This window comes from Chiloscyllium punctatum, chromosome 36 (genome assembly GCF_047496795.1).
Source record: "Chiloscyllium punctatum isolate Juve2018m chromosome 36, sChiPun1.3, whole genome shotgun sequence".
Taxonomy (NCBI): Eukaryota; Metazoa; Chordata; class Chondrichthyes; order Orectolobiformes; family Hemiscylliidae; genus Chiloscyllium; species Chiloscyllium punctatum.
This window is the reverse complement of record NC_092774.1, coordinates 36,201,578-36,227,262: the sequence shown is the minus strand read 5'-3', so window position 1 is coordinate 36,227,262 and position 25,685 is coordinate 36,201,578. Positions and strand designations below refer to the sequence as shown.

Sequence of the window (25,685 nt, the reverse complement as noted above, 5' to 3'; positions counted from 1 at the left end):
GTCATCAATGTAGCGGAGGAAGAGGTGGGGAGTGGTGCCGGTGTAATTATGGAAAATCGACTGTTCTCCATGGCCACAAAGAGACAGGCATAGCTGGGGCCCATATGGGTGCCCATGGCTACCCCTTTGGTCTGGAGGAAGTGGGAGGATTCGAAGGAGAAATTGTTAAGGGTGAGGACCAGTTCAGCCGAACGAATGAGAGTGTCGGTGGAAGGGTACTGTTGGGGACATTTGGAGAAGAAGAAACGGAGGGCTTGGAGCCCCTGATCATAGCGGATGAAGGTGTAGAGGGATTGGATACCCATGGTGAAGATGAGGCATTGGGGGCTGGTGAAACAGAAGTCTTGGAGGAGGTGGAGGGTGTGGGTGGTGTCTCAAACATATGTGGGGAATTCCTGGAATGGGGGATAGGACAGTGTTGAGGTAGGTAGAAATGAGTTCAGTGGGGCAGGAGCATGCTGAGACGATGGGTCGGCCAGGGTGGTCAGGCTTGTGGATCTTGGGAAGGAGGTAGAACCAGGCAGTGCAGGGTTGCCAGACTATAAGGTTGGAAGCTGTGGGTGGGAGATTTCCTGAGGTGATGAGGTTCTGTGTCGTCTGGGAGATGATGGTTTGGTGATGGGGGTGGGGTCATGGTCGAGGGGGTGGTAGGAAGAGGTGTCCTCGAGTTGGCGTTTGGCTTCAGCGGTGTAGAGGTCAGTGCGCCACAATACCACTGCGCCCCCTTTATCTGCTGGCTTGATGGTGAGGTCAGGATTGGAGCAGAGGGATTGGAGGGCTGCGTGTTGTGAGGGTGAGAGGTTGGAGGAGGGGAGGGGGGTAGACAGGTTAAGGCGGTTAATGTCCCGGCGGCAGTTGGAAATGAAGAGGTCGAAAGCGGGTAATAGGCGTTTGCGAGGTGTCCAGGTAGATGCATGTGTGTTCGAGGTGGGCGAAGGGGTCCTCAGAAGGTGGAAGGGAGTCCTGATTGTGAAAATAAGCTCGGAGGCAGAGGCGGCGGAAGAAGTATTCGACATCACAGCATGTATTAAATTCATTGATGTGTGGACGGAGGGGGATGAAGGTGAGTCCTTTGCTGAGGACTGATCGTTCGTCCTCAGTGAGTTTGTGGTCAATGGACAGTGGGGTATTTAGTGACAGTAACACTGTTGAATATCATGGGGCAGTGGCAGATGATCTCTTTTGGGGATGAGTCATTGTTTGGCATTGGCATGGCATACATGTTACTTGTCACTCATCAGCCCATTGGATATTGTTAAGATCTTGTTGCATTTCAAACTGAACTGCTTCAGTTTATGAGGAGTTGTGAATCGTGCTGAACATTGTGCAATTATTGGCAAATATTTCCACCTCTGACCTTATGATGGAGGATGGTCATTGATGAAGATGGTTGAGCCTAAGACACTACCCTATGAATTCCTGAAGAGACGTTCTGGAACTGTGATGACTGACCTCCAACAACCACAGCCATCTCTCTATGTGCCAGGTATCCCTGAACAATTCAGATACACAACAATATTTCAAAACTAATTGAAGGAATACATATGAGACACCTCTCTTCTGGGAGTCTCCAGTGCAAGTTTTTCTGTTCCAGAAACAATTTGATAAGTGTTGACTTTCATTAACCTTGTTGATCTTGGCCACACGCAGTGCCCCCATCCATTCTCCCCACCACCCACAGCTCCCACTGTCCATTCCCCCCGCCAACAACAGCACCCCTTGACCATTCTCTCTCCATCCCCAGCTTCTTGTCCATTCTCCCTCTATACTTCAAACAACCTGTCCATTCTCTCTCATGCAACCCTCTGCACCCCTGTCATTTCATTCCTCACCCTGTTGCTGTCCTGTCCGTCTGCCCCCATCTATTCTCTTCCCACACCCTCTGTCCCATTTCTATTCTTCCAGGCCTCCACCACCTCCTCTCTATCCATTCTCTCTCTCTCCCTCCCTCAACCATCTGCCACTCCCCGTATCATTCTCTCTCCCCTGTTGTGGGGAAAAACACCAGGCTCGGAGTCAGAATTGAGGTTCAATGACAGAGTTTATTGCACAAGGAAATACCGGGGCTCCGGGGAGAGAAAGACCCCAACAGCACAGTGTCAGCTGCGAGTCTTCTCTCGACCCGGAGCACACGTCAAGAAACTTTTATACATCTTGTGATACAATCGGTCAGGAATGAGATTATTGTCTTTGTAATATGATTTGTTTATGGTAATCATTGTAGAATTGTTGATAGTTTCGATACAGTCTTTGTCAGTTCCAGCACAGCCTTTGTTAATTTCCGCACAGTCGTTGTCAGTTTCAGTGCAGACATTGTCCATTTCAATGTCTGCATGGAAATCCATTGTTGTAGTAATGGGCGCTAATTGCTCTTCCTGAGAAGGGGGATTCCTGCAGCCCTGGCTATTAGCATTTGGTATTGAGTCTGTATCAAGCTGTTAGCACTTCTATAAGAGGTGTTGGCTGGACCCAGACACTTCGGCGGGCAGTGTTCATTACTCATGTGTATTGTCTCCCCCACCCGCCTTAAACTAATCAACTGGGTTGTGAGTCCATTGTGCTGGTATTCTGGTTGCCCCAGGCAGTGTCTGTATCAGCTCTGCGGTTTCTCTCCGTATTGTGATCCAGCGGCCATCTCGTGTGTCAAGTTGGTCAACTGATGGCTCAGTGGCCATCTTGTGTATCCGTGTGCATAGTGTCACCCTGCCCTGTGCCATCTCCCACTTCTTCACCACGCCCACTTTCTTTCCCCCGCCCAGTCTATCAACCCCACTTATTCTCTCTCTCTGTACCCCCTAGTCTCTCTACCCCCACCCTCTGCCCCCGTCCATTTTCTCTCTCTCTGTCCCCCATCCACTCGGTCTCTTTTCTCCCCAGCCCCCACCACACCCGTCCTTTCTTGAGCCTCGAACCAGCTTTGACCGCTGTATCAAGCCCTTCAAAGGACAGAGAGAGAAAAAATAGATGGTGATGACTCTGCTTGGGAGTCGGGAGGGGTGAGAAATGGCTGATCTTCAAAATTGAGAATACCTAAAATGATATATTCAGAAACATTGTTAAAGTCAGAAAGCATGTTCAAGTTTTTAAAAGAGCTGCTGAAATCTTTCTGAAACTTTCACTGAAATAAGCACAGTCAGGCTACAGCTCAGGACAGGCTGGAAGGGGTGGATGGCCTAGTCCTAGTCTTGTGAAGTTGGTTCCAACTATCTAGAAATAGCGTCACAGAGCACAGAAACATACCCTTCGGTCTATACCAACCAGATATCCTAAATTAATCTAATGACCAATTTTCCAGTATTTCGCCCCTTATCCCTCTGAATCTGTCCTATTCATAGCTCCATCCAGATGCATTTTAAATATTATCATTATACTAGCCTCCACCACTTCCTCTGGCAGCTCATTCCATACACGCACCACCCTCTGTGCAAACCTCAGAAATCTTTTCCCTCTCACCCGAAACCCATGTAATCCAGTTCTGGTCTCGCCCCCCAACCTGGGGAAAAGACATACAAAAGTTGAGCAGCCAGACAGAATGCAAAAGCAATACAATGTCGAATCACAGTGAAAAACAAATTGTGCCTATACCCCTTTTTTCCTATTGGCATTTGGACTCTTAAAATCTGACAGGAACACCAGCATCCCCAGTGAACATAGTACGCATGTTTTCCAGTGTCAGCACCACAGTGCGCATGCCCACCATTGTCAGCAAAATTCAGGGCATGCTCATCGCTTTCTGCAAAAAATGGCGCGCGACCTTCCTTTGATGGTCCAATAGGGAACCCTGGAGGACTAGAACGAAATTGGTCCTCCTGCCAATCAGAGCCACTGCATTGTCTGAATGCTGAAGTTAGACCATGAGTTTCTGAAGCTGCTACTCCTGCACATCTCTTTCTGAATCAACATTGAACTTCACCCAGACTGCAAATTCCTTCCTTTGTGTAAGATCTGTGAGTACGGCACTCTCTTTTCTCGCCCCCTTTGCCATTTCTATTTCTTTCCGGAGTTCAATTGTTGACTTGCATCAACTGAAAGGAAAGGGAGTGATCCCAGGGAGGGGGACGGACTATGGAAACGTGTTCCAGGTCTGTGTCTCAATTGGCAAAATAGACAGACAGGAGGCTGGAAGGGCACAGCAAACAAGGCAGCATCAGGAAGTGGAAAAGTCGATGTTTCGGGTGCAAGCCTTCTTCAGGACTGGGGGTGGGTGCTGGGGCAGGGGCAGGGGCTGGGGCTAAAGTGGGGATAGGTGAAGAGAGGGAGAGGGTATGGCCTGGTTAGTCAAATGGGGGAACAAATCAGGTTGGTGGCAGGAAGGAGTGGAAATGAGGGGCATGGATCTGAGAAGGGAGTCGGGGGTGTAAAGGCAGGTTATTTGAAATTGGAGAACTCAATGTTGAGTCCTGCAGGCTGTAGGCTGCCCGGGGGGGGGGGGGGGGGGGGTGATGGGATGTTGTTCCCCCAATTTGCAGTTTGGTTCGTTGTGGTAATAGAGGAAGCCTAAGATGTTCTTGTTAGGAAGGGACTGGGAAGGGGAATTAAAACGGGAGGTCCGGACAACCTCTGCAGACCTGGCTGTGACGCTCGGTGAACTGTTTCCACAGTTTACGCTCGGTCTCCCCGATGTAGAGAAGACCACAATTTACAAACACGTGGCAAATGCAGTATCTCAATGTGAAGTTATAGCCATTGCTGTGAAACAAAAAGCAGAAAGGAGATGTATTGTTTAAATGGTGATATATTGGGATGTGGAGAAAGTCAGAACTACAGATGCTGGAGATTAGAGTCAAAGTTTGGGGCTGGAAAAAGGACCAGGAGACTCGACATTTTGGTTCCGAGCACTTCATCAGGAATGATGTGTGGATGTGCAAAGGGGCCTCAGCATCCTTCTACACCATTCACTGCCAGTTGAGTTCAGAAGTGGGGATATCTTCCTGCAGTTAGGGGGTCATTGAAAATATTCAAGGCTGAGTTCATGTGAATTTTGAACAACAAAGAAGTGGATGTTTCTGGGGGAAGGCAAGAAAATGGTTTTAAGACCAATACAGAACTGTTGTAAAGTTATACAGCATAGAAACAGACCCTTCAGTCCAACTAATCCATGCTGAATATATTCACAAACTAAACTAGTCCCACCTGCCTGTGTTTGGCCCATATCCCTCTGAACCTTTCCTATTCATGTACTTATCCAAATGCCTTTTAAACGTTGTTACTGTACCTGCATCCACCACCGTGTCTGGACATTCATTCCACACACAAACCACTCACAGTGTTTAAAACAAAAAGGTGCCCCTCCTGCCTTTTTAAAGTCTTTCTCCTCTCACCTTCAAATTTGCTGCCTAATCTTCATACCCCCACCTTAGGGAAAGGATACCCAGCGGTCACCTCATCTCTGTCCCTTGTGATTTTATAAACCTGTCAGGTCACCTCCAAACCTCCTGTGATCCAGTGAACAAGTCCCAACCTATTCATCTCGATGGTTGTGAATCTGCTGATAATCTGTTGAATGTTGGTGCTGGCTTGAAAGACCAAATGGCCTATTCCTGCTTCCAATTCTCTCACACTGTGTCCAGGACAGCAAGAGAACATAAGACATCGGAGCAGAAATTGGACCATTCAAGGTCTGCTCTGCCGTTCAATCATTGCTGATAGGTTCCTCAGCTACATTTGCCCACTTTGCCTCTGTAACCCTCCATTGTCTTGATACTCAAGAACGTCTCTATCTCAGTCTTAAATATCCTCAGTGACCTGGCCTCCACAGCCTTCTGTGGCAGTGAATTCCATAGATTCACCACTCTCTGGCTGAAGACGTTTCTCCTTACCTCCATTCTGAAAGGTCTTTCCTTTACTCTAAGGCTGTGCCCACTGATTCTAGTCTCTCCAACCAATGGAAACACCTTCCCAACTTCCACTCTGTCCAGGCTGTTCAGTATTCTTTGTTTCAATCAGAATGCCCCCGAGTGTGGGCCTGTTAATCAGCATGGCCCAGACCCTTTAGGATGAGGTACAGCAGGGATTACGTTGAGCAAACTGAGAATGTCTGGGGTGGAGATTTTCAACTTCAAGGGAATAAGAGAGGAAAGAGAGTTCACTATGAATGAGAATTGATCAGGTGGGCTGATGGGCCAAGGTGTGGCAGTTTAGTTTAGAGAAATGTGTGGTTTGCATTTTGGTCAAGCAATCCAGGCAGGACTGACACAGTTAAGGAGGATGTTGCAGAACAAAGAGACCTTGGAGTGCAGGTTCATAGTTCCTTGAATCACTGGTAGACAGGATAGTGAAGGAGGCATTTGGTAGGCTTTCCTTTATTGGTCAGAGCAGAGAGTACAGGAATTTGGAGGTCATGTTGGAGCTGTGTAGGACATTGGTTAGTCCACGTTTGGAAGACTACATTCATTGCTGGTCTCCCTGTTATAGGAAAGATGTTGTGAAACTTTGAAAGGGGTTGGAAAAGATTTAAAAGGCTTCTGTCAGAGTTGGAGGGTTCGAGTAACAGGGAGAAGCTGAAATGGCTGGGGATATTTTCCCTAGAGCATTGGAGGCTGAGGGGTGACCTTATAGACTTTCGTAAGGGGAATGGATAGGGTGAATACCCAAGTTACTTTCGCCAAAGTAGAAAAATCAAAGACTAGAAAGTATATGTTTGAGGTGAGGGGGAATTTTAAAAGGCATTTGGATGGGTACATGAAAAGGAAGGGTTTTGAGGGGTATGAGCCACATGCAGGCAAATTGGATTAGGTTGATTTAGGATATTTGTTTGGCTGGACAACTTGGACCAAAGGGTCTGTTTCCATGCTGCATGACTCTAATCTTCTTTGGTGAAAGCAGAAGTGTGATTGTGAAGGCTAGAGTTTCAGAACAGCTTTCAAAGATTTTTTGCCCTTAATGGGAGCAGAAGACGTTACAATGAAATTTTGCATTTGTGAGACAGCAACCGAGTGAGTGGGTACATCTGAGGTTTTGGTGGAAAGTGGAATATCATTGCAACTTTACCCTATCTAGTCATTTCTGCTGGCAACTGAAACCAGGCTCAAGATTAGGAGGAGTAAATTTAAGACAGAGAGGAGGAGGAACTGCTTTTCCTGGAGAGTAGTGAATCTTTGGAATTCTCTGTCCCAAGGAATTAAGGCTAGTTGGGACAATGAAGGGAGGGGAGGACCAGAGACAATGGATAGATCAGCTGTGATCTTAATTAATGGCGGAGCGGCTGGGCGGGCCAAATGGCCTACTCCTGCTTCTATTACTCTGAAACTGTGACCCTGCATTTCCCATGGCTAACCCACCTAACGTGCACGTCCCTGGACATTATGGCCAATCCAAATCAAGACTGGTGAGTAATGTAGTGATGTGGAAAATGAACATCAGAGAACAATTGAAAGGGACAAGGAGAGTAAATATACCAGCAATCAAAACTGGATTCTAAAGATCACAAAAAATGATCCTAAAAATGGTGTGTCTGAATGTGTGCTGCATTGTGACAAAAGTGAATGAATTGACTACACACATTGAAGAGAATAATTGCGATCTGACACTCCCTACAGAGACATGGCTTCAGGATGACAATGATTGGATCCTGAATATTGAGGGTGTCCTCAAATGGGAAGCTAGGTAAAGGTGGAGGGTTGGCACTGCTAATCAAAGCACTGATCACAGGGTAGTCTGGTGTCAGCTCAGATTTCAGGTCCTGATTTCTCTGTCCTCTGTTCTCTTCTACACCTTCCGGAACAATAAAACATTCAGTCAATCAAGCCCCAACCCACAATCTCCCAGCCTGTCAACCATCCAGGCACAGTGTAGTCACAGCAGGGAATCAAACAAGAAAAATGAAACCAAATTTGAAATAAATAGGTGCTTGTGTTTAATGTTTGTTCATTAGGAAGTAAACCAGAAATGGGGATCACCCAGGATTCTTATACTGCCCTACTTGAGGAATTCTCTTTCCCCTTATATCTAACTATTAGTACCCAGCTATGATTTACAACAATGCTTACCCCAACAGAAGGCATATAGTCTCAAATAGACAGAGACATACAGGATGGAAATAGACATTTTCTCTCTCTCATGTGCGTGCACACACACACATTCACTCCCGTGGACTTGTTTGTGTATGTTTGCAGAATTATATTTGCAGAGCTGGGCTAAAGTGTCACTTTTTGTTATAAAACTTTAAGTTCTCTTGAGAAGGTGCCTTCCAGGTGGTTCTGGGATTTGCATGTTAATGATACCTGCAACCCATTCGAAAAGATGAAAGACTTCACAATCCAGGTTTGTTTAACAGGTCATTTCAGTGGCAGGACACTGTTGTGTTTTTCCATAAATTCTATGTCTTATGACCTTATTCTCCACAACCACCTAATGAAGGAGCAGCGCTCCAAATGCTAGTGCTTCCAAACAAACCTGTTGGTCTACAAACTGGTGTTGTGTGATTTTTAACTTTATCCATTTTAGGGGGTGATTTCCTATACTAAATTATCTATAGTGTGTAGGGATGTGCAGGTTAGGGTGGATTGGCAGTTCTAAATTACCCATAGTGCCCAGGGATGTGCAGGTTAGGTGTATTAGTCAGGAGAATTAATATTGAGCAATGGTTGAGGGTGAGTTACCCTTTGGAGGGTGGGTGTGGACTCATTGGGCCGAGTGGCCTGCTTCCACACTTGGGATTCTCTGAAGGGATGGAATTCCTGCAAACTGCAGGGCATCACAATGCGGAAGTGGCCCTGTCAGTTTCAGAGTGAAACTCCCTCCCTCTGGACAACTGTTCATCCTGGGAAGGAGAGGATGGGGGGGAATCTGTTCACTTGTAGCAGCTGGAGTGAATCCAGTGAGGGAGCAGACTCTGCAAACTCTTAATTACTTGGGCCAGGAGGGACGGAAGGATGGGGTGGGGCTGTTTTCCCCAGAGTCTGAAGGGTGACATTACAGACTTTTTATAGAATCCTGAGGGGTATGGATAGGGTCAATACTCAAGGTCTTTTCCTTTGGATGGGGGAAGTCCAGAATGAGAGGGTAATAGGTTTCGGGTGAGGGCGGTGGAGTGGGGGGAGGTATGGGGGGATGTAAAAGAGATTTCAGGGGCAAATTTCTTTTTATGGAGAGGGTGGCGCAGCTATGGAATGAGCTGCCAGAGGAGGTGGTGGGGTCTAGTACAATTTCAACAGTTAAAAAGCATGTGGATAGGCGTATGAATACGAAGGGTTCAGTGGATCGGGGCCAAGTGACGGTACATGCTACTGGAGTCATAGAGATGTACAGCATGAAACAGACCCTTCAGTCCAACTTGTTCTTGCCGAACAGATAGCCAACCCAATTTAATCCAGGTGCCAGTCCATATTGGGGCCAAGTCTTGGCAAATATGACTAGATTAATTTACGATACCTGGTCAGCTCAGACAAATTGGGCCAAAAGGCCTGTTTCTGTGCTGTATGACTAATTGTCTTCGGTGAAAGCAGAAGTGTGGTTGTGAAGACTGGACTTTCAGAGCAGCTTTCAAAGATGTTTTGCTCTGACTGGGAGCAGAAGAGTTTCACTGAGGTGTGTCGGTGTTAATGCCTTGATGTCTCAATTTGCTCCCACCTTCCTGGGGACCTTAACCATTTTTGTTCCACAAATAGCTGCTTTGCAGGTTATCCCATGAATTGACACACTTGTATTTGCTTCCCAGAATCAGACCTGCTCACTGTCAACTGTATCCCAGTGTTGTGGAGTTATCCAAAATGCAGAGAGATGTCAGTCTTGACGTTTTTGCTTTTCTGCCCCTGTAAGAATCAGCACCTTCAGGGGAATTAGTTAGAGCGGAGTGAGAACAGGTGGGGTGGGGGGGGGGAAGAGAGTGGGATTGTGCTTTCAATTTTGTGGAATAACAAAAGAAAAGAATATTCCACAGAAAGTAGAATTCCTCGTTCAGAATTTCTACCCTGCACTGACAGTGATGGCTTTTGTAATCTCTTTTTACAGAGTATTTGAAGATCTGATGACGGAAGTTTCAAAATGAACAGATGAAGGGCTTATGCCTGAAACTCTCTCCTGCTCCTCAGATGCTGCTTGACCTGCTGTACTTTTCCAGCGCCACACTTTTCGAATCTCACTCACCAGCGTCTGCAGTCCTCACTTTGACGTCAATGTCTGACAGTCACTCAGTCCATCGGGACCACAACAATTTTCAAGTATGATTCTATGAGAAGGAGCAAAGTTTTTTGGTTCCTGTCTCAGTACGTTTTCAGCATCAGTGGGACTGGATGAGAGACCCTACCATTGCAGTGCACTGAGTGTGTAGCCTGAAGCAGTTATACGGTCTGGGAAGAGGAATTCACGGTGGGGAGAGCCTCCGCACATGTTAGTGTGCAGCTGAAGCTTCGGCCATGGAGAAACCCGAGGAATCCCGCCCCGAGGAGAAACCATGGAAATGTGGCGACTGCGGAAAAGGCTTCCGTTTCCCATCTGCCCTGGAGATTCATCGGCTCAGCCACACTGGGGAGTGGCCGTTCCCCTGCCCTGTCTGCGGGAAGGGCTTCAGCGATTCCACTAACCTCCAGATCCACCAGCGTGTCCACACGGGGGAGAGGCCCTTCAGCTGCCCTGAGTGCGGGAAGGCCTTCAGCAATTCCTCCCACTTGGTGAGGCACCAGCGAGTCCACACGGGGGAGAGGCCGTTCACCTGCTCTCAGTGTGGGAAGAGCTTCATCTGCTCCTACCACATGCTGAGGCACCAGCGGGTCCACACGGGAGAGAGGCCGTTCACCTGCTCTCAGTGCGGGAAGGGCTTCACTTGCTCCTCCCACCTGCGGAGCCACCAGCGTGTCCACACCGGGGAGAGGCCCTTCAGCTGCACCGAGTGCGGGAAGGCCTTCAGGAATTACACTAGCCTGCTGAGGCACCGGCAGCTCCACACGGGGGAGAGGCCATTCCCATGCCACGAGTGCGGGAAGGCCTTCAGCAATTCCTCTGACCTGCTGAGGCACCGGCGGATCCACACAGGGGAGAGGCCCTTCAGCTGCACCGATTGCGGGAAGGCCTTCACCCGCTCCTCCCACCTGCGGAGCCACCAGCAGGTTCACGTGTCTTCGCAGGGGGATTGAAGGAATGACAGCCGAGTGCCATTATCAACTGGACTAACAACCCATTTCCGGGGATCCTGGGTTCGATTCCCACCATGACAGATGGTGCAATCAGAATTTGGTCATAAATCTGGAGTTCAGAATCTAACAATGAAACTATTTTTGGTGGGATGGGGGTGGAAGAAAACTTCCATCTGATTCACTCAGTTCTTTTTTTAGGGAAGGAAACTGTCATTGTGGGAGAAGATTCACTCAGTCGTCCCAGCTGCATCCTTTACCCGGTCTGGCCTACACGTGACTCCAGACCCACAGCAGTGTGGTTGACTCTACACTGCCCATCCAACTAACTTGGATACAGGATACGGGTTGAAATTGCTGAGTGAGGCAATACTTCCCCCGGGTTAAGGCTGTACCAAGGAAACAATTACAAAGGGACAACTTGGTGGTGACCAATAATGAAGAAAGTGAGGAGTTGCAGGGGATGTGTGCACTTTGACCTTGAGCTGTTTTTAAAAAAATGCTACTTTTTCTATGCCTTTCTGCTGGGAGATTCTGAAGCTGTAACAAAGTTGGGTCATAATAAAGATTACCTGAACTTCACACCGAGCTCAGACTCTCATTGAGAGCTTTGAACTGCAACAGGTTTTTGTTTTAAAACTGTTCATTTCTTACAAGTCAAAGTGAGAACTGCTGATGCTGGAGATCAGAATCAAGATGAGAGTGGTGCTGGTAAAGCACAGCAGGTCAGGCAGCGTCCGAGGAGCAGGAAAATCGACATTTCGGGCAAGGTTGATTTTCCAGGTCCTTGGATGCTGCCTGACCTGCTGTGCTCATTTCTGACAGCTTCCTGGACGATGTTTCCAATGTTGTGTATTGGTTCCAGCAGTCACTGAGTAGCCAGTATTGTTAGAAATTGTAAATGTTTCAGGAGTGCAGGTACTGCATCATCCCATTGTCATTATACAGTTTCCGGGCAGCACTGGGAGGTGTGGGCTGTGTCCACTGGAAACGATGTGGAGCTGCCGGTGTTAGACAATAGACAATAGACAATAGATGCAGGAGTAGGCCATTCTGCCCTTCGAGCCTGCACCGCCATTCAATATGATCATGGCTGATCATTCCTAATTAGTATCCTGTTCCAGCCTTATCTCCATACCCCTTGACTCCACTATCTTTAAGAGCTCTATCCAATTCTTTCTTAAAAGAATCCAGAGACTGGGCCTCCACTGCCCTCTGGGGCAGAGCATTCCACACAGCCACCACTCTCTGTGTGAAGTAGTTTCTCCTCATCTCTGTCCTAAATGGTCTACCCCGTATTTTTAAGTTGTGTCCTCTGGTTCGGCACTCCCCCATCAACGGAAATATGTTCCCTCCTGCCAGAGTGTCCAGTCCTTTCATAAGCCTATACGTTTCAATCAGATCCCCTCTCAGTCTTCTAAACTCAAGGGTATACAAGCCCAGTCGCTTCAGTCTTTCCGTGTAAGGCAATCCTGCCATTCCAGGAATTGACCTCGTGAACCTACGCTGCACTCCCTCAATAGCCAGAATGTCTTTCCTCAAATTTGGAGACCAGAACTGTACACAGTACTCCAGGTGTGGTCTCACCAGGGCCCTGTACAGCTGCAGAAGCACCTCTTTGCTTCTATACTCAATCCCTCTTGTTATGAAGGCCAGCATGCTATTAGCCTTCTTCACGACCTGCTGTACCTGCATGCTTGCCTTCATTGACTGGTGGACAAGAACACCCAGATCTCTCTGAACAGCCCCTTTACCTAATTTGATACCATTGAGGTAGTAATCTGCCTTCCTGTTCTTGCCACCAAAGTGGATAACCAGACATTTATCCACATTAAACTGCATCTGCCATGCATCTGCCCACTCACCTAACTTGTCCAGGTCACCCTGTAATCCCCTAACATCCTCATCACATTTCACCCTACCACCTAGCTTTGTGTCATCAGCAAATTTGCTAATGTTATTGCTGATACCATCTTCTATATCATTTACATATATTGTAAAAAGCTGCGGTCCCAGCACGGATCCCTGCGGTACCCCACTGGTCACTGCCTGCCATTTCGAAATGGAGCCGTTAATCACTACCCTTTGTTTCCTGTTAGCCAACCAATTCTCTATCCAATCTAGTACTTTGCCCCCAATCCCGTGCGCCCTAATTTTACTCACTAACCTCTTGTGTGGGACTTTATCAAAAGCTTTCTGAAAGTCCAGGTACACTACATCCACTGGATCTCCCTCGTCCATCTTCCGAGTTACATCCTCAAAAAATTCAAGAAGATTAGTCAAGCATGATTTCCCCTTCATAAATCCATGCTGACTCTGTCCTATCCTGTTACTATTATCCAGATGTGTCGTAATTTCATCCTTTATAATAGACTCCAGCATCTTTCCCACCACTGAGGTCAGACTAACTGGTCTATAATTTCCTGCTTTCTCCCGCCCACCCTTCTTAAAAAGTGGCACAACATTAGCCGCCCTCCAATCCTCAGGAACCAACCCCGATTCTATTGAACTCTGGAAAATAATCACCAGCGCATCCACGATTTCCCGAGCCACCTCCTTCAGTACCCTGGGATGCAGGCCATCAGGTCCCGGAGACTTATCAACCTTCAGACCTAACAGTCTCTCCAACACCAAATCCTGGCAAATAGAAATTCCCTTAAGTTCAGGTCCTTCAGCCACTGTTACCTCAGGGAGATTGCTTGTGTCTTCCCCAGTGAACACAGATCTGAAGTACCCATTTAATTCCTCTGCCATTTCTTCGTTCCCAGTAATATATTCCCCTGCTTCTGTCTTCAAGGGCCCAATTTTTGTCCTAACCATTTTTTTGCCTTGGACATACCTAAAAAAGCTTTTACTATCCTCCTTTATATTCTTGGCCAGTTTACCTTCGTACCTCATTTTTTCTCTGCGTATTTCCTTCTTACTAATCCTCTGTTGTTCTTTAAAAGCTTCCCAGTCCTCCGTTTTCCCGCTTATCTTCGCTAAGTTATACTTTTTCTCTTTTAACCTTATATGTTTCTTTACTTCCCTTGTCAGCCACGGCCGCCCATGTCTCCTCCTGGGATCTTTCTTCCTTTTAGGAATGAACTGATCCTGCATCTTCTGCATTATACACAGAAATATCTGCCATTGTTCCTCCACGGTCTTCCCTGTTAAGGTATTAAACCATTGAACTTTGGCCAGTTGCTCCCTCATAGCTCCATATTTCCCTTTATTCAACTGAAATATTGTCACTTCAGATTGTACCCACTCCCTCTCAAATTGCAGATTGAAGCTTATTGTATTATGGTCACTACTTCCCAATGGCTCCTTCACTTCGAGGTCACTGACCAATTCTGGTTCGTTACACAATACCAGATCCAGAATCGCCTTATCCCTGGTCGGCTCCAGCACCAGCTGCACTAAAAATCCATCTCTGAGGCACTCCACAAAGTCTCTTTCTTGAGGCCCGATACCATCCTGATTCTCCCAGTCTACCTGCATGTTAAAATCCCCCATAACAACTGTAGTAACATCTTTGCGACAAGCCAATTTCAGCTCCTGGACTGGGGTAGATAAAGTTAAAAATCACACAACACCAGGTTATAGTCCAACTGGTTTATTTGGAAGCACGAGCATTCGGAGCGCTGCTTGGGATGTTTGTGGAACAGGATCATCAGATAGAACCACCTGATGAAGGAGCAGCACTCCGAAAGCTAATGCTTGCAACTGAGCCTGTTGGAGTATCACCTGGTATTGTGTGAATTTTAACTTTGCACACCCCAGTCCAACACCTGCAACGCCAAACCGGGTACATAGTTCTTTGAAAGTTGCATAATTGGGAGACAGGGTGGTGAAAGTGACGTTCAGCACACTTGCCTTCATTGTTCGCACCGTTCAGTGTAGGAGTTGGGACATCATGTTGTGGTTGTACAGGTTGACGACCACAGGTTGACAGGTTACTTTATTTCGATTTATAAAATCATGGGTGGTGCAGGAAAGGTAAATATCACAGGGGGGAAAATGGTGAATCTGCCCTTTTTTACTTAAATTCTAAAATGTCCAAATACCATCAGTGACATGAGCATCGCCAGAGAGCATAATGCGCATGCTCCTCGCTGCACGCAACACACGCTTCACGACTTCCTTTTGGTGGGCCACTCAGAAGCCCTGGAGGACCAGAAGCGGACTGTCCTCCTGCCAATCAGAGCCTTCCTGTTGTCTGAATGCAGAAGTTGGAACACTAGCTTCGGAAGCTGCTGCTGCTCTCCCTGGATGAAGATCGAGTTTGCTCCAGGCTGCAACCTCCTTACTCCGTCGGTACGCCACTCTCTTTATCAACTCCTTTTTCATTTTTTTTCATGCTGGGCTTCAATTTTTGACTTGCAGCAACCGAACGGAAAAGGAAATTAATCCACGGAGTAGACAGAATCAGGAAAAGGTTTTCATAAACAGAAAGTGGTTCATGTATGGAATGAATGTCCAGAGGAAGTCGTCGATGCACGTATAGATGCAACCTTTAAAAGATAAGTACATGAATAGGGAAGGTGCGGAGGGATATGGGGCAAACACCAGCAAGTGGCACTAGTTTAGGTTGAGAACATAGCACGGAATACTTCGACTGAAGGGTCAGTTTCTGTGCTGTCTGACTATAACTGGTCTGTTGTGGTCTGAAAATCATTTTCTTGCCTTCCACTTTAAACGTTGTTACTATACTTGCATCCAACACACAAACCACTCAAACAAAGCCACCTCATGTACACAACATAAAAATCTACACTTTGATGTTCAAAAATCAGATGAACTCAGCCTTGCATATATTCAATGACCCCCTAACTGCAGGAGGACATCCCCACTTCTAATATATCACTTGCCTTGCTGATTGCTTGCTGCACCTGTCTGATAACTGGCAGTGACTGGTGTAGAAGGACCGGAGGCCCCTTTGTCCATCCACACATCATTCATGAAGAAGGGCTCATGCCTGAATTCATTGCACTGTGGGGATGAAGCCATACCCTATCCAATCATTTCTGCTAGTGAATGAGACAAGGCCTCAAGGTGAGGGGGAGTAGGTTTAGGACAGTGATGAGGAAGAACTGCTTTTCCCAGAGAGTAGTCAATCTACGGAATTCTACCCACCTAACCCACACATCCCTGGACACTGTGGGCAATTTAGCATGGCCAATCCAAATCAAGGCCGGTGAGTAATGTAATGATGTGGAAAATGAACATCAGAGAACAATAGAAAGGGACAAGGAGAGTAAATATACCAGCAATCAAAACTAGATTCTAAAGATCACAAAAATTAAAACTAAAAATTGTGTGTCTGAATGTGTGCTGCATTGTAACAAAATTGACTGCACACATTGAAGAGATTATGATCCGAGACTCCTTACAGTGGCATGGCTTCAGAATGACAAGGATTAGATCCTGAACATAGAGACATTAGTTAAATGGGAAGCAAGGTAAAGTTAAAGGTAGAGGGTTGGCACTGCTAATCAAAGCACTGATCACAGGGTGGTCGAGTGTCAGCTTGGGTTTCAGGCCCTGATTTCTCTGTCCTCTGTTGATCGCCCTGTTCCCACAGACTAAGATGTTGATCTGTTCTCAGCTCTTAAAGAAGTAAACCAGAAACAGGGGTCTCCCAGGAATCTTACAGTGCCCTACTTGAGGAATTCTGTCACCCTTACATCTATTAGTACCCAGCTATGATTTACAATAACATTTACACCAACAGAAATAAAGCATCTTTTATCAAATAGGCATAGAGCACAGAAATAGACTTTTTCTCCATCTCATGCACACATGAGATAGATCATCCACGGGGGTGAGTTTGTATTTGCAGCATGACGTTTGCAAATACATTCTACTTTGCTCAAAGACTGCACAATCTGCAGGCAGTCAATACATGTAATATTTTGAAAATTCCACTTTTACAATAGATAATGGGCCCACTACTTTTTGTCATTTATATAAATGATTTGGATGTGAGCATAAGTGGTATAGTTAGTAAGTTTGCTGATGACACCAAAATTGGAGATGTAGTGGACAGCGAAGGAGGTTACCTCAGATTACAATGGGATCTTGATCAGATGGGCCAATGGGCTGAGAAGTGGCAAATGGAGTTTAATTTAGATAAATGTGAGGTGCTGCATTTTGGGAAAGCAAATCTTAGCAGGACTTATACACTTAATGGTAAGGTCGCAGGGAGTGTTGCTGAACAAAGAGATCTTGGAGTGCAGGTTCATAGCTCCTTGAAAATGCAGTCACAGGTCAATAGGAAGCATTTGGAAAAGCTTTCCTTTATTGGTCAGAGTATTGAGTACAGGAGTTAGGAGGTCAGGTTGCGGTTTACTGGACATTGGTTCAGTCGGTGTGGAGTCTTTGGGCCGAGTGGCCTGCTTCCATACTGTGGGGATTCTCTGAAGAGGAACGGACTTTTGCAAACTGTGCAAGGCAAAGCAGGCATGGTGCGGGGGCTTGCTGCTGGCCTTGCCCCGCCTCATGCTCCTTCCCCCTCTTGCCCACCCCTTGTTGGCGTCACAATGGCCCTGTGAATTTCGGAGTGAAGGTTGATCCCTCTGGGCAACTCTTCATCCTGGGAGGGAGAGAGAGGGGGAAGGGTGGGGCGATGTCTGTTCACTTGATGCAACTGGAGTGAATTCAGGGAGGGAGCAGACTCTGAAAACTCAGATATGTGTCTTAATTACTCGGCTGAGGAGGGATGGAAGGATAAAGGAGGTGGAGTAGATCTCTTTTCTGTTCTTACTTTGTCTTTTCTTTTCTACCCTGGTCTGAAAGTGTTGACTTTTGTAATCTCTTTTTACAGAGTATTTGAAGATCTGAAGACAGAAGTTTCAAGATTAACAGATGAAGGGCTGAGGACTGAAATGTCGACTCTCCTGCTCCTCGGATGCTGCCTGACCTGCTGTGTTTTTTCAGCGTTGCACATTTCAACACTGACTCTCCAATGTCTGCAGTCCTCACTTTGACGTCTGACTGTCACTCAATCCATTGGGACAGCAAGGATTTTGGGCTATGATTCTGTGAAAAGTAGCAAAGCTTTTTGGTTCTAGTCTGACTGTTTTCAGCATCAGTGGGACTGAATGAAGACCCTACTGTTGCAGTGCACTGTGTGTGGAGCCTGAAACAGTTATACGGCCTGGACAGAGGAATTCACGGCGTGGAGGGGCTCTATACGTGTTCGTGTGCAGCAGAAGCTTCAGCCATGGAAAAACCAGAGGAATCCCACCCCGTGGAGAAAAGATGGAAGTATGTCGACTGCGGGAAATGGTGAGAAACTTAATAAAGCCAAAGCACAAAGGGATCTGGGAGTGCTAGTCGAGGATTCTCAAAAGGTAAACATGCAGGTTGAGTCTGTGATTAAGAAAGCGAATGCAATGCTGTCTCTTATCTCAAGAGGGTTGGAATATAAAAGCAGAGATGTACTACTAAGACTTTATAAAGCTCTGGTTAGGCCCCATTTGGAGTACTGTGTCCAGTTTTGGTCCCCACACCTCAGGAAGGACATTCTGGCACTGGAACGTGTCCAGCGGAGATTCACACGGATGATCCCTGGAATGACAGGTCTAGCATATGAGGAACGGCTGAGGATACTGGGATTGTATTCGTTGGAGTTTAGAAGATTAAGGGGAGATCTAATAGAGACGTACAAAATAATACACGGCTTTGAAAAGTTGGATGCTAGAAAATTGTTTCTGTTAGGCGAGGAGACTAGGACCCGTGGACACAGCCTTAGAATTAGAGGGGGTCATTTCAGAACGGAAATGCGGAGACATTTCTTCAGCCAGAGAGTGGTAGGCCTGTGGAATTCATTGCCACGGAGTGCAGTGGAAACCAGGACGCTAAATGTCTTCAAGGCCGAGATTGATAGGTTCTTGTTGTCTAGAGGAATTAAGGGCTACGGGGAGAACGCTGGCAAGTGGAGCTGAAATGCGCATCAGCCATGATTGAATGGCGGAGTGGACTTGATGGGCCGAATGGCCTTACTTCCTCCTATGTCTTATGGTCTTATGGGAAAGGCTTCCGTGTCCCATCTGCCCTGGAGACTCATTGGCGCAGTCACACCAGGGAGAGGCCATTCTCCTACCTCAGGTGCAGGAAGACCTTCAGCACTTCATCCCCTCTGCTGGCCCCACCAGCAGGTCCACACGGGGGAAGAGGCCCTTCAGCTGCCCAGAGTGCGGGAAGGGCTTTACCCAGTCCTCCCACCTGCGGAAGCACCAGCGAGTTCACTTGCCACTGCAGGGGGATTGAAGGAGCGACGGCTCAGTGCCATAATCAACTGGACTGTCAACCCAGTTTAGGGGACTCCCGGGTTTGAATCCCACTGTGGCAGATGGCGGAATTGGAATATGGTCTGGAATCTGGAGTTCGGAATCTATCGTTGAAACCATTTTCAGGGGATGGAGGGAGGTGTGGTGGTGGGAGAAAACCCCTATCCGATTCACTAACATCCTTTTTAGTGAAGGAAACTGCCATTGGGGGAAAAAGAATCACTCAGTCATCCCAACTGCATCCTTTACCCAGTCTGGCCTACGTGTGACTCCAGACACGCAGCAGTGTGGTTGACTCTACACTGCCCCAGAACAGGCAAATGCACGGAGAGAAGCTTACTTGGAGACATGATATGGGTTCAAATTGCTGAGTGAGGCAGTATTTCCTATGGGTTATGGTTGTACCAAGGATCCAATTCCAAAGGATTCCTGCTGCGCTTTTCCAGCAACACATTTTCAGCTCTGATCTCCAACATCTGCAGTCCTCACTTTCTCCTCCAATTACAAAGGGACAACTCTGTACTGACCAATAGTTAAGGAAGTGAGATGGCAGGTGGGATGGGGCAGGAGTGTATGCGCTTTGATCTTGAGCTGTTTAAAAACAAAATCAACTACTCTTTCTCTGCCTTTTTGCTGGTGGGGATCTGAAGCTGTAACAAACTTGGGTCACAATAAAGGTTACTTGAACATACTGCCAGGCTCAGGCTCTCATCGAAAGCTTTGCGCTCCAAGCGGTTTTTGTTTTAAAGCTGCTCATTTCTTGCAGCCTCCTGCATTGAGTTTCCAATGTCGTGTATCAGATGAAGCAGTGAATTACTAGCTAATATTGTTAGAAATTGTAAATTTTTCAGGAGTGCAGGCACTGCATCGTTTTATCGGCAGATTATTGGAGGACGGCGAGGTGTGGGATGTGTTCACTAGAAACGAGGTGGTGGAGGTGCTGGTGTTGGACTAAGTTGGACAAAGTTTAAAAATCACAACACTGGGTTATAATTCAACAGGTTAATTTGGAATCACTACTTCATCGGGTAGCTGTGGTGCAGGATCAGAAGACACAGTTTACACTAAAAGGTCACAGTGTCATGCAACTGATTTGATATATTTATCAAATGTACATTGCTGTTAAGTCTTTCATCTTTTAGAATGGGTTGCAGGTTTTAGTTCATTAATGCGTACATCCCAGAGCTACTATTAAGTCATATTCTAGAGATCATTTAAGGTTTTTTTTTGAAACTGGTGACATCTCAGCCCAGACAATGCATGAAAGGTGTGTCAGTATCCCAATCTTAAATCAGACTGGTTCTTTTTCCAAACTAGGAATTTATAAAATATTACATGGATTGACTACCTGCATGTTGTGTGCTTTTTCTGCAAAATTGAATATATCTACAAATTCAAATTCACCCCATCGTTATATGTATGTCTGTATGAGAGAGAGTGCATGTGTGATGGAGGGGAAGCCTGTGAGAGGGTAAGTGTGTTGGGGGCGGTGTATGTCTGAGAGAGAGAGTGTGTGTGTATGAGAGGGGTATAGATAAAAGTGAGGGGTTGCATTTTCCTAAAATAAGGAAGGGTAGGGCTTATACAGAGGGATATGGGGGTGGGGGGGGGGGTTCAGGTACATACTTCATTGAAAGTTGCAGCACTGGTTGGAAGGGTGCTTCAGAAGGCATTCAGCACACTTACCATTTGTTCACACCCCATTGAATAAAGGAGCGAGGACATCACGTTGAAGTTGTACAGGATGTTGGTGAGGCCACTTGTAGAGTATTGAGAACGCTTCTGGTGGCCCTGTAATAGGAAGAATACTATTACAGAGGGTTCAGTAAAGATTTACCAGGATATTACCAAGACTGGAGGGTTTGAGTTATAAGGAGAGGCTGAGACTCTTTTCACTGGAGCACAGGAGGTTGAGGGATGACCTCTTTTGAGATTTATAAAATGAGGGTTATAGGGAAGATGAACATCAAAAATAACGAGGAGCGTGCGCGGTTATGCCAAGTGACGAAGGGAGAATTGTGGCAATTGGACACTTTAAATCCGTCAGGAACAGCATCTCCATACAGCATAGTGCGCATGTCAGGTGAGGTGCCAGAAGACTGGAGGTTGGCTAACATAGTGCCACTGTTGAAGAAGGGTATTAAGGACAAGCCAGGGAACTATAGACCAGTGAGCCTGATGTCGATGGTGGGCACGTTGTTGGAGGGAATCCTGAGGGACAGGATGTACATGTATTTGAAACGGTAAGGACTGATTAGGGATAGTCAATGTGGCTTTGTGCGTGGGAAATCATGTCTCACAAACTTGATAGAGTTTTTTGAGGAAGGCAGAGCAGTAGATGTAATCTATACGGACTTCAGTAAGGCGTTCAACAAGGTTCCTCATGGGAGACTAATTAGCAAGGTTAGATCTCACGGAATACAGAGAGAACTAGCCATTTGGATACAGAACTGGCTGAAAAGGTAGAAGACAGAGGGTGGTGGTGGAGGTTTGTTTTTCAGACTGGAGGATCTCCACTGTGACCAGTGGAGTGCCAGAAGGATCGGAGCTGGGTCCTCTACTTTTTGTCATTTACATAAATAATTTGGATGCGAGTATAAGAGGTACAGTTAGTAGGTTTGCAAATGACACCAAAATTGGAGGTGTAGTGGACAGCGAAGGGGGTTACCTCAGATTACAACAGGATCTTGACCAGATGGGCCAATGAGCAGAGAAGTGGCAAATGCAGTTTAATTCAGAAAAATGTGAGGTGCTGTGTTTTGGGAAAGCAAATCTTAGCAGGATCTTATACACATAATGATAAGGTCCTAAACTTACCAATTTCGTTCTGATCAAATCCAGGAGAACAGGAAGCATTGGGGTTATGACGCGGCCATGACAAGCCCAATACTGACCTTGCCTGTTGGCCCCATTCCACGAGAAATATGAGACCACAAGTTGGGGCCTCTAGTTGTGACCGAACATTTACGCTGCTGCCTTAGACATCCTTTGGTGTTCCCCCTCCCAGGGTGGGAACCTGCTGACTATGCTTTTTTAGCTGGAGATTGTAAATGACTTATTGTTGGTTGCATTATCGCTCAAACTTCACAAAACCAGTCGCAATAAAGCCATGTTTTCTCACGTCCGTGAATTTATTGCCCTGCAGGAAACTCGAGTTCTGAACAAAAACCGGAGCACACTCAAAACGTCGGCTCTGTTTACCTTTCCACAGATGCTGCTCGACCCATTGGCTTTCTGCAGTATTCGCTGTGTTTGTTCGACACAAATGCTGCTTTCCATTAAAGAACTTCAATCCCTGTCCTCTGGTAACTGACCCTAGTCAGTGGCAATAGGTTCTTCTGATCATTAACTTGTCCATTCACACCACGTCTTCTCCCATCATTGCCAACAGTCCCTGGAAATCTCCAGTTAACCTTCTTTGCTCCAAAGAGAACATTCCCAAACTCGGGAATGTCTCCAGAAAATGGAAATTCCTCATCCCTGGACATGATGCATGTGTTACAATGGGGAAGAGGTTTTGGCAAAATATTGTCAGTTAGAAGGTGGAAAAATGTTCAGGAAGTAAAACAGAAATCCCAGTCTCCAGCTTTGTGAATCTTTAGAAACTCTTTGGGAAGTGGAATTAGAGGAGAATGAAGGATGAACTGTCCGACTGAGCAGAGACAGTCCAGACACCGTCCCTTTGTTTAAGAGGCTGATTGACTCTGATATTCTCGGGACATGAACTGACCCGAGACATTGAAAGAATTCTCTGCACATCAGGAATTCAAACCCATTCTCGGCTCGGGGCCATTGAGAAAATTCGGGAAGAGGCAAAACACTGAAAGGCTCGGAGGGCGATGGCCCCGGTGTCGGAGAGCTCGTTCCTCGTGACATGGATGTGCCTGCAGATGGTGGGATCAGGCTGTTCCCATGTCTCCATAATGAATGTCCAAGGCTTTATTATGGAAAAGTAAAACTGACAGAAGACAATGGTAATTTTGGGCGGGGCGGGTTGAATTATGAATTGATTAGTAGGTTCCTCAAAGAAACTGTGGAAGCGGTGCTGGGGCCAGTCTCTGTGGCGCAATTGGTCAGCGTGTTCGGCTGATAATTGAAAGGTTGGTGGTTCGAGACCACGCAGGGGCGGGCTGTTTCTTGTTCTCGCTCCTACCGCTTTCTTGGCTGCGAAAGTGCACGTTTTTAATGGTTTCAAGAAAATGTTTCCCAAACGGAAATCTTTTCCACTGAGGCAGTACAAAGGGGTTTCTGAATTGATTGAATTTCTAACGTATAGGACTGCGGATGCTGAGAATCCGAGAGAGAAAGCGAAACTGCTGGAGAAACTCAGCAGGTTTGGCTGTACCTGGATGAGGAAAAAAACGAGTTCTGAAATGTTGTCTCTGATTCTCTTTCCACAGATGCTGCCTGACCTGCTGAATTGTTCCTGCAATTTCTGTTTTTGTTTTAACTGAACGTCCATTTCATCTACCGGGATGAAACACGCAGACTCGCCATTTGCAGATATTTAACCCTTTCGAAACCTGAGAAGTGATTGAATTCAAACAAACTCTGCAAGGATTCACTTTTTGTCAGCTCCACAGGCAGAGAGATCTGGGAAATGAAGCTGCCAGTGTGGTTCTGTATTGATGGGCCGAGTGGTGAATGCGATGGACATGAAATCCATTGCGGTTTCCCCACGCAGGTGTGAACCCTGCCGACTACAGTTGAGAAACGACGTCAAAAAGAAAGGGAGATTGCTCCATGGTTTTTTTAAAGATGCAAATCAGTGGAGCGGTTGAAGTATTTCAATCACATTGGGACTGGTCGGGAATCTGTAGCCCACTGCCTGTCAGGGTGGAACAAGCAGATACCCACAGAGCTGCTAATGAGGCGATGAGCCAAGAGTTTGGAAATGAGATCGAACAGTGAGGGGCGTGAAGTCGTGATCGAAGTTAAGCAGGCACCTGAGGACAAAGGTGTTTTATTTGCCAGTGAAAGATACTGCTTCACAAAGTTGGGATTATGGAAGGGAAGCAGTGACGGTGATTATCTTTGACTGTTCACATTGTGAATGTTCCCATTGCTGCGCATGTCCGTGTTAACGTCAGAACTCTGCAGCATGGCGGTGTCAGGTCCGCACAGGGCCGGGGCGCAATGGATGACGCATCTGACTCCACCTACCTGTTTGAAATGCAGCTCACAGCTTCTTCACATACCCCAATTAATCTTTCTCATTGTCCTGAAGCCGGCATACGGTTTGAATTCCTGATCTGCGGGAATGAGACTCTTTTCACTGTGTCGCGTCAGTAAGTGTCCCTGAGAACATCAGAGTCAAGTCACAGCGCTGTCAGAGGAGAGGAAGCTGAAATAGCCCCACACGCTGCTCACGGGCACATTTCACTTTCCCCAACTCACCGCCCCAACCACTGCGGCTCTTGGGAGTGGAAAGGGAACAAACACCAAAACCCAGTCTCAGCTTTGTAAATCTTCAGGAAATAAGAAAACTGTACATCCCTTCGGGTCTTCCATCCTGGGCTGACAGCCTTGATTTTAAATGGCTGTCCAGTCAGTGCCGATTCGTTTTGGCTAAAAAAAATCTTCCTTTTCTCATCCCAGCATTTCTTGCTACAGAGAACTGTGTGGCAGAGTTCATGTATATATTTCCTTGTATGGTATTTTGTAAATTACATTCGTTTGCTGGTTGTTTGTATCGGGTTTTTTAGGTTCATTAGCCGCTGTTTAAGTGTGTTGGTAGGTTTGTGGGCTACCATGATGCTGAGAGGGTTTGAGTTGTCTGGACATCATTTCCCAGATGTCTTTAATGTAAAGTAATGTGGCTAAGGTTTCTGCAGACGTTGTGTCTGCTTGTGTCAGTTTGTTGATGTGAAATCGGCACACTGGGTTTATTGGGTAGGCAAAAGTGAGGACTGCAGATGCTGGAAACCAGAGTTTAGATCAGAGTGGTGCTGGAAAAGCACAGCAGGTCAGACAGCTTCCGAGGAGCAGGAAAATCGATGTTTCGGGCAAAAGCCCTCATCAGGAATAGAGGCAGGACACCTCCAGGGTGGAGAGATAAATTAGGGGTGGGGTGTGCTGGGCCAAAGGTAGCAAAATGTACAATAGGTGAATGGGGGTGGGGATGGAGGTGACATATCAGAGAGCAGGGTGGTGCGGATAGGTGGGGAGGGAGATTGGCAGGTAGGACAGGTCATGAGGACAGCGCTGAGCTGGAAGGTTGGAACTGAGGTTAGGTGGGGGGAGGGGAAATGAGGAAACTGGTGCAGACCACATTGATGTCCTGGGGATGAATGTATCCGAGGCAGAAGTTGGGGCGTTCTTCCTCCAGGCATCGGGTGGG

General features: G+C 46.7%; 1 protein-coding gene across 1 annotated transcript in view; it reads left to right on the top strand.

Moving 5' to 3' along the window:
* The first annotated feature begins 10,340 nt into the window (after positions 1-10,340).
* Positions 10,341-25,685, top strand: part of LOC140460386 (uncharacterized) — a 60,315-nt gene continuing 44,970 nt past the window's right edge. Inside the window, exon 1 of the mRNA XM_072554904.1 lies at positions 10,341-11,051. Coding sequence (XP_072411005.1) covers positions 10,356-11,051 — 696 coding nt within the window. The 5' untranslated portion in view covers positions 10,341-10,355. The remainder of the gene's footprint in view (positions 11,052-25,685) is intronic.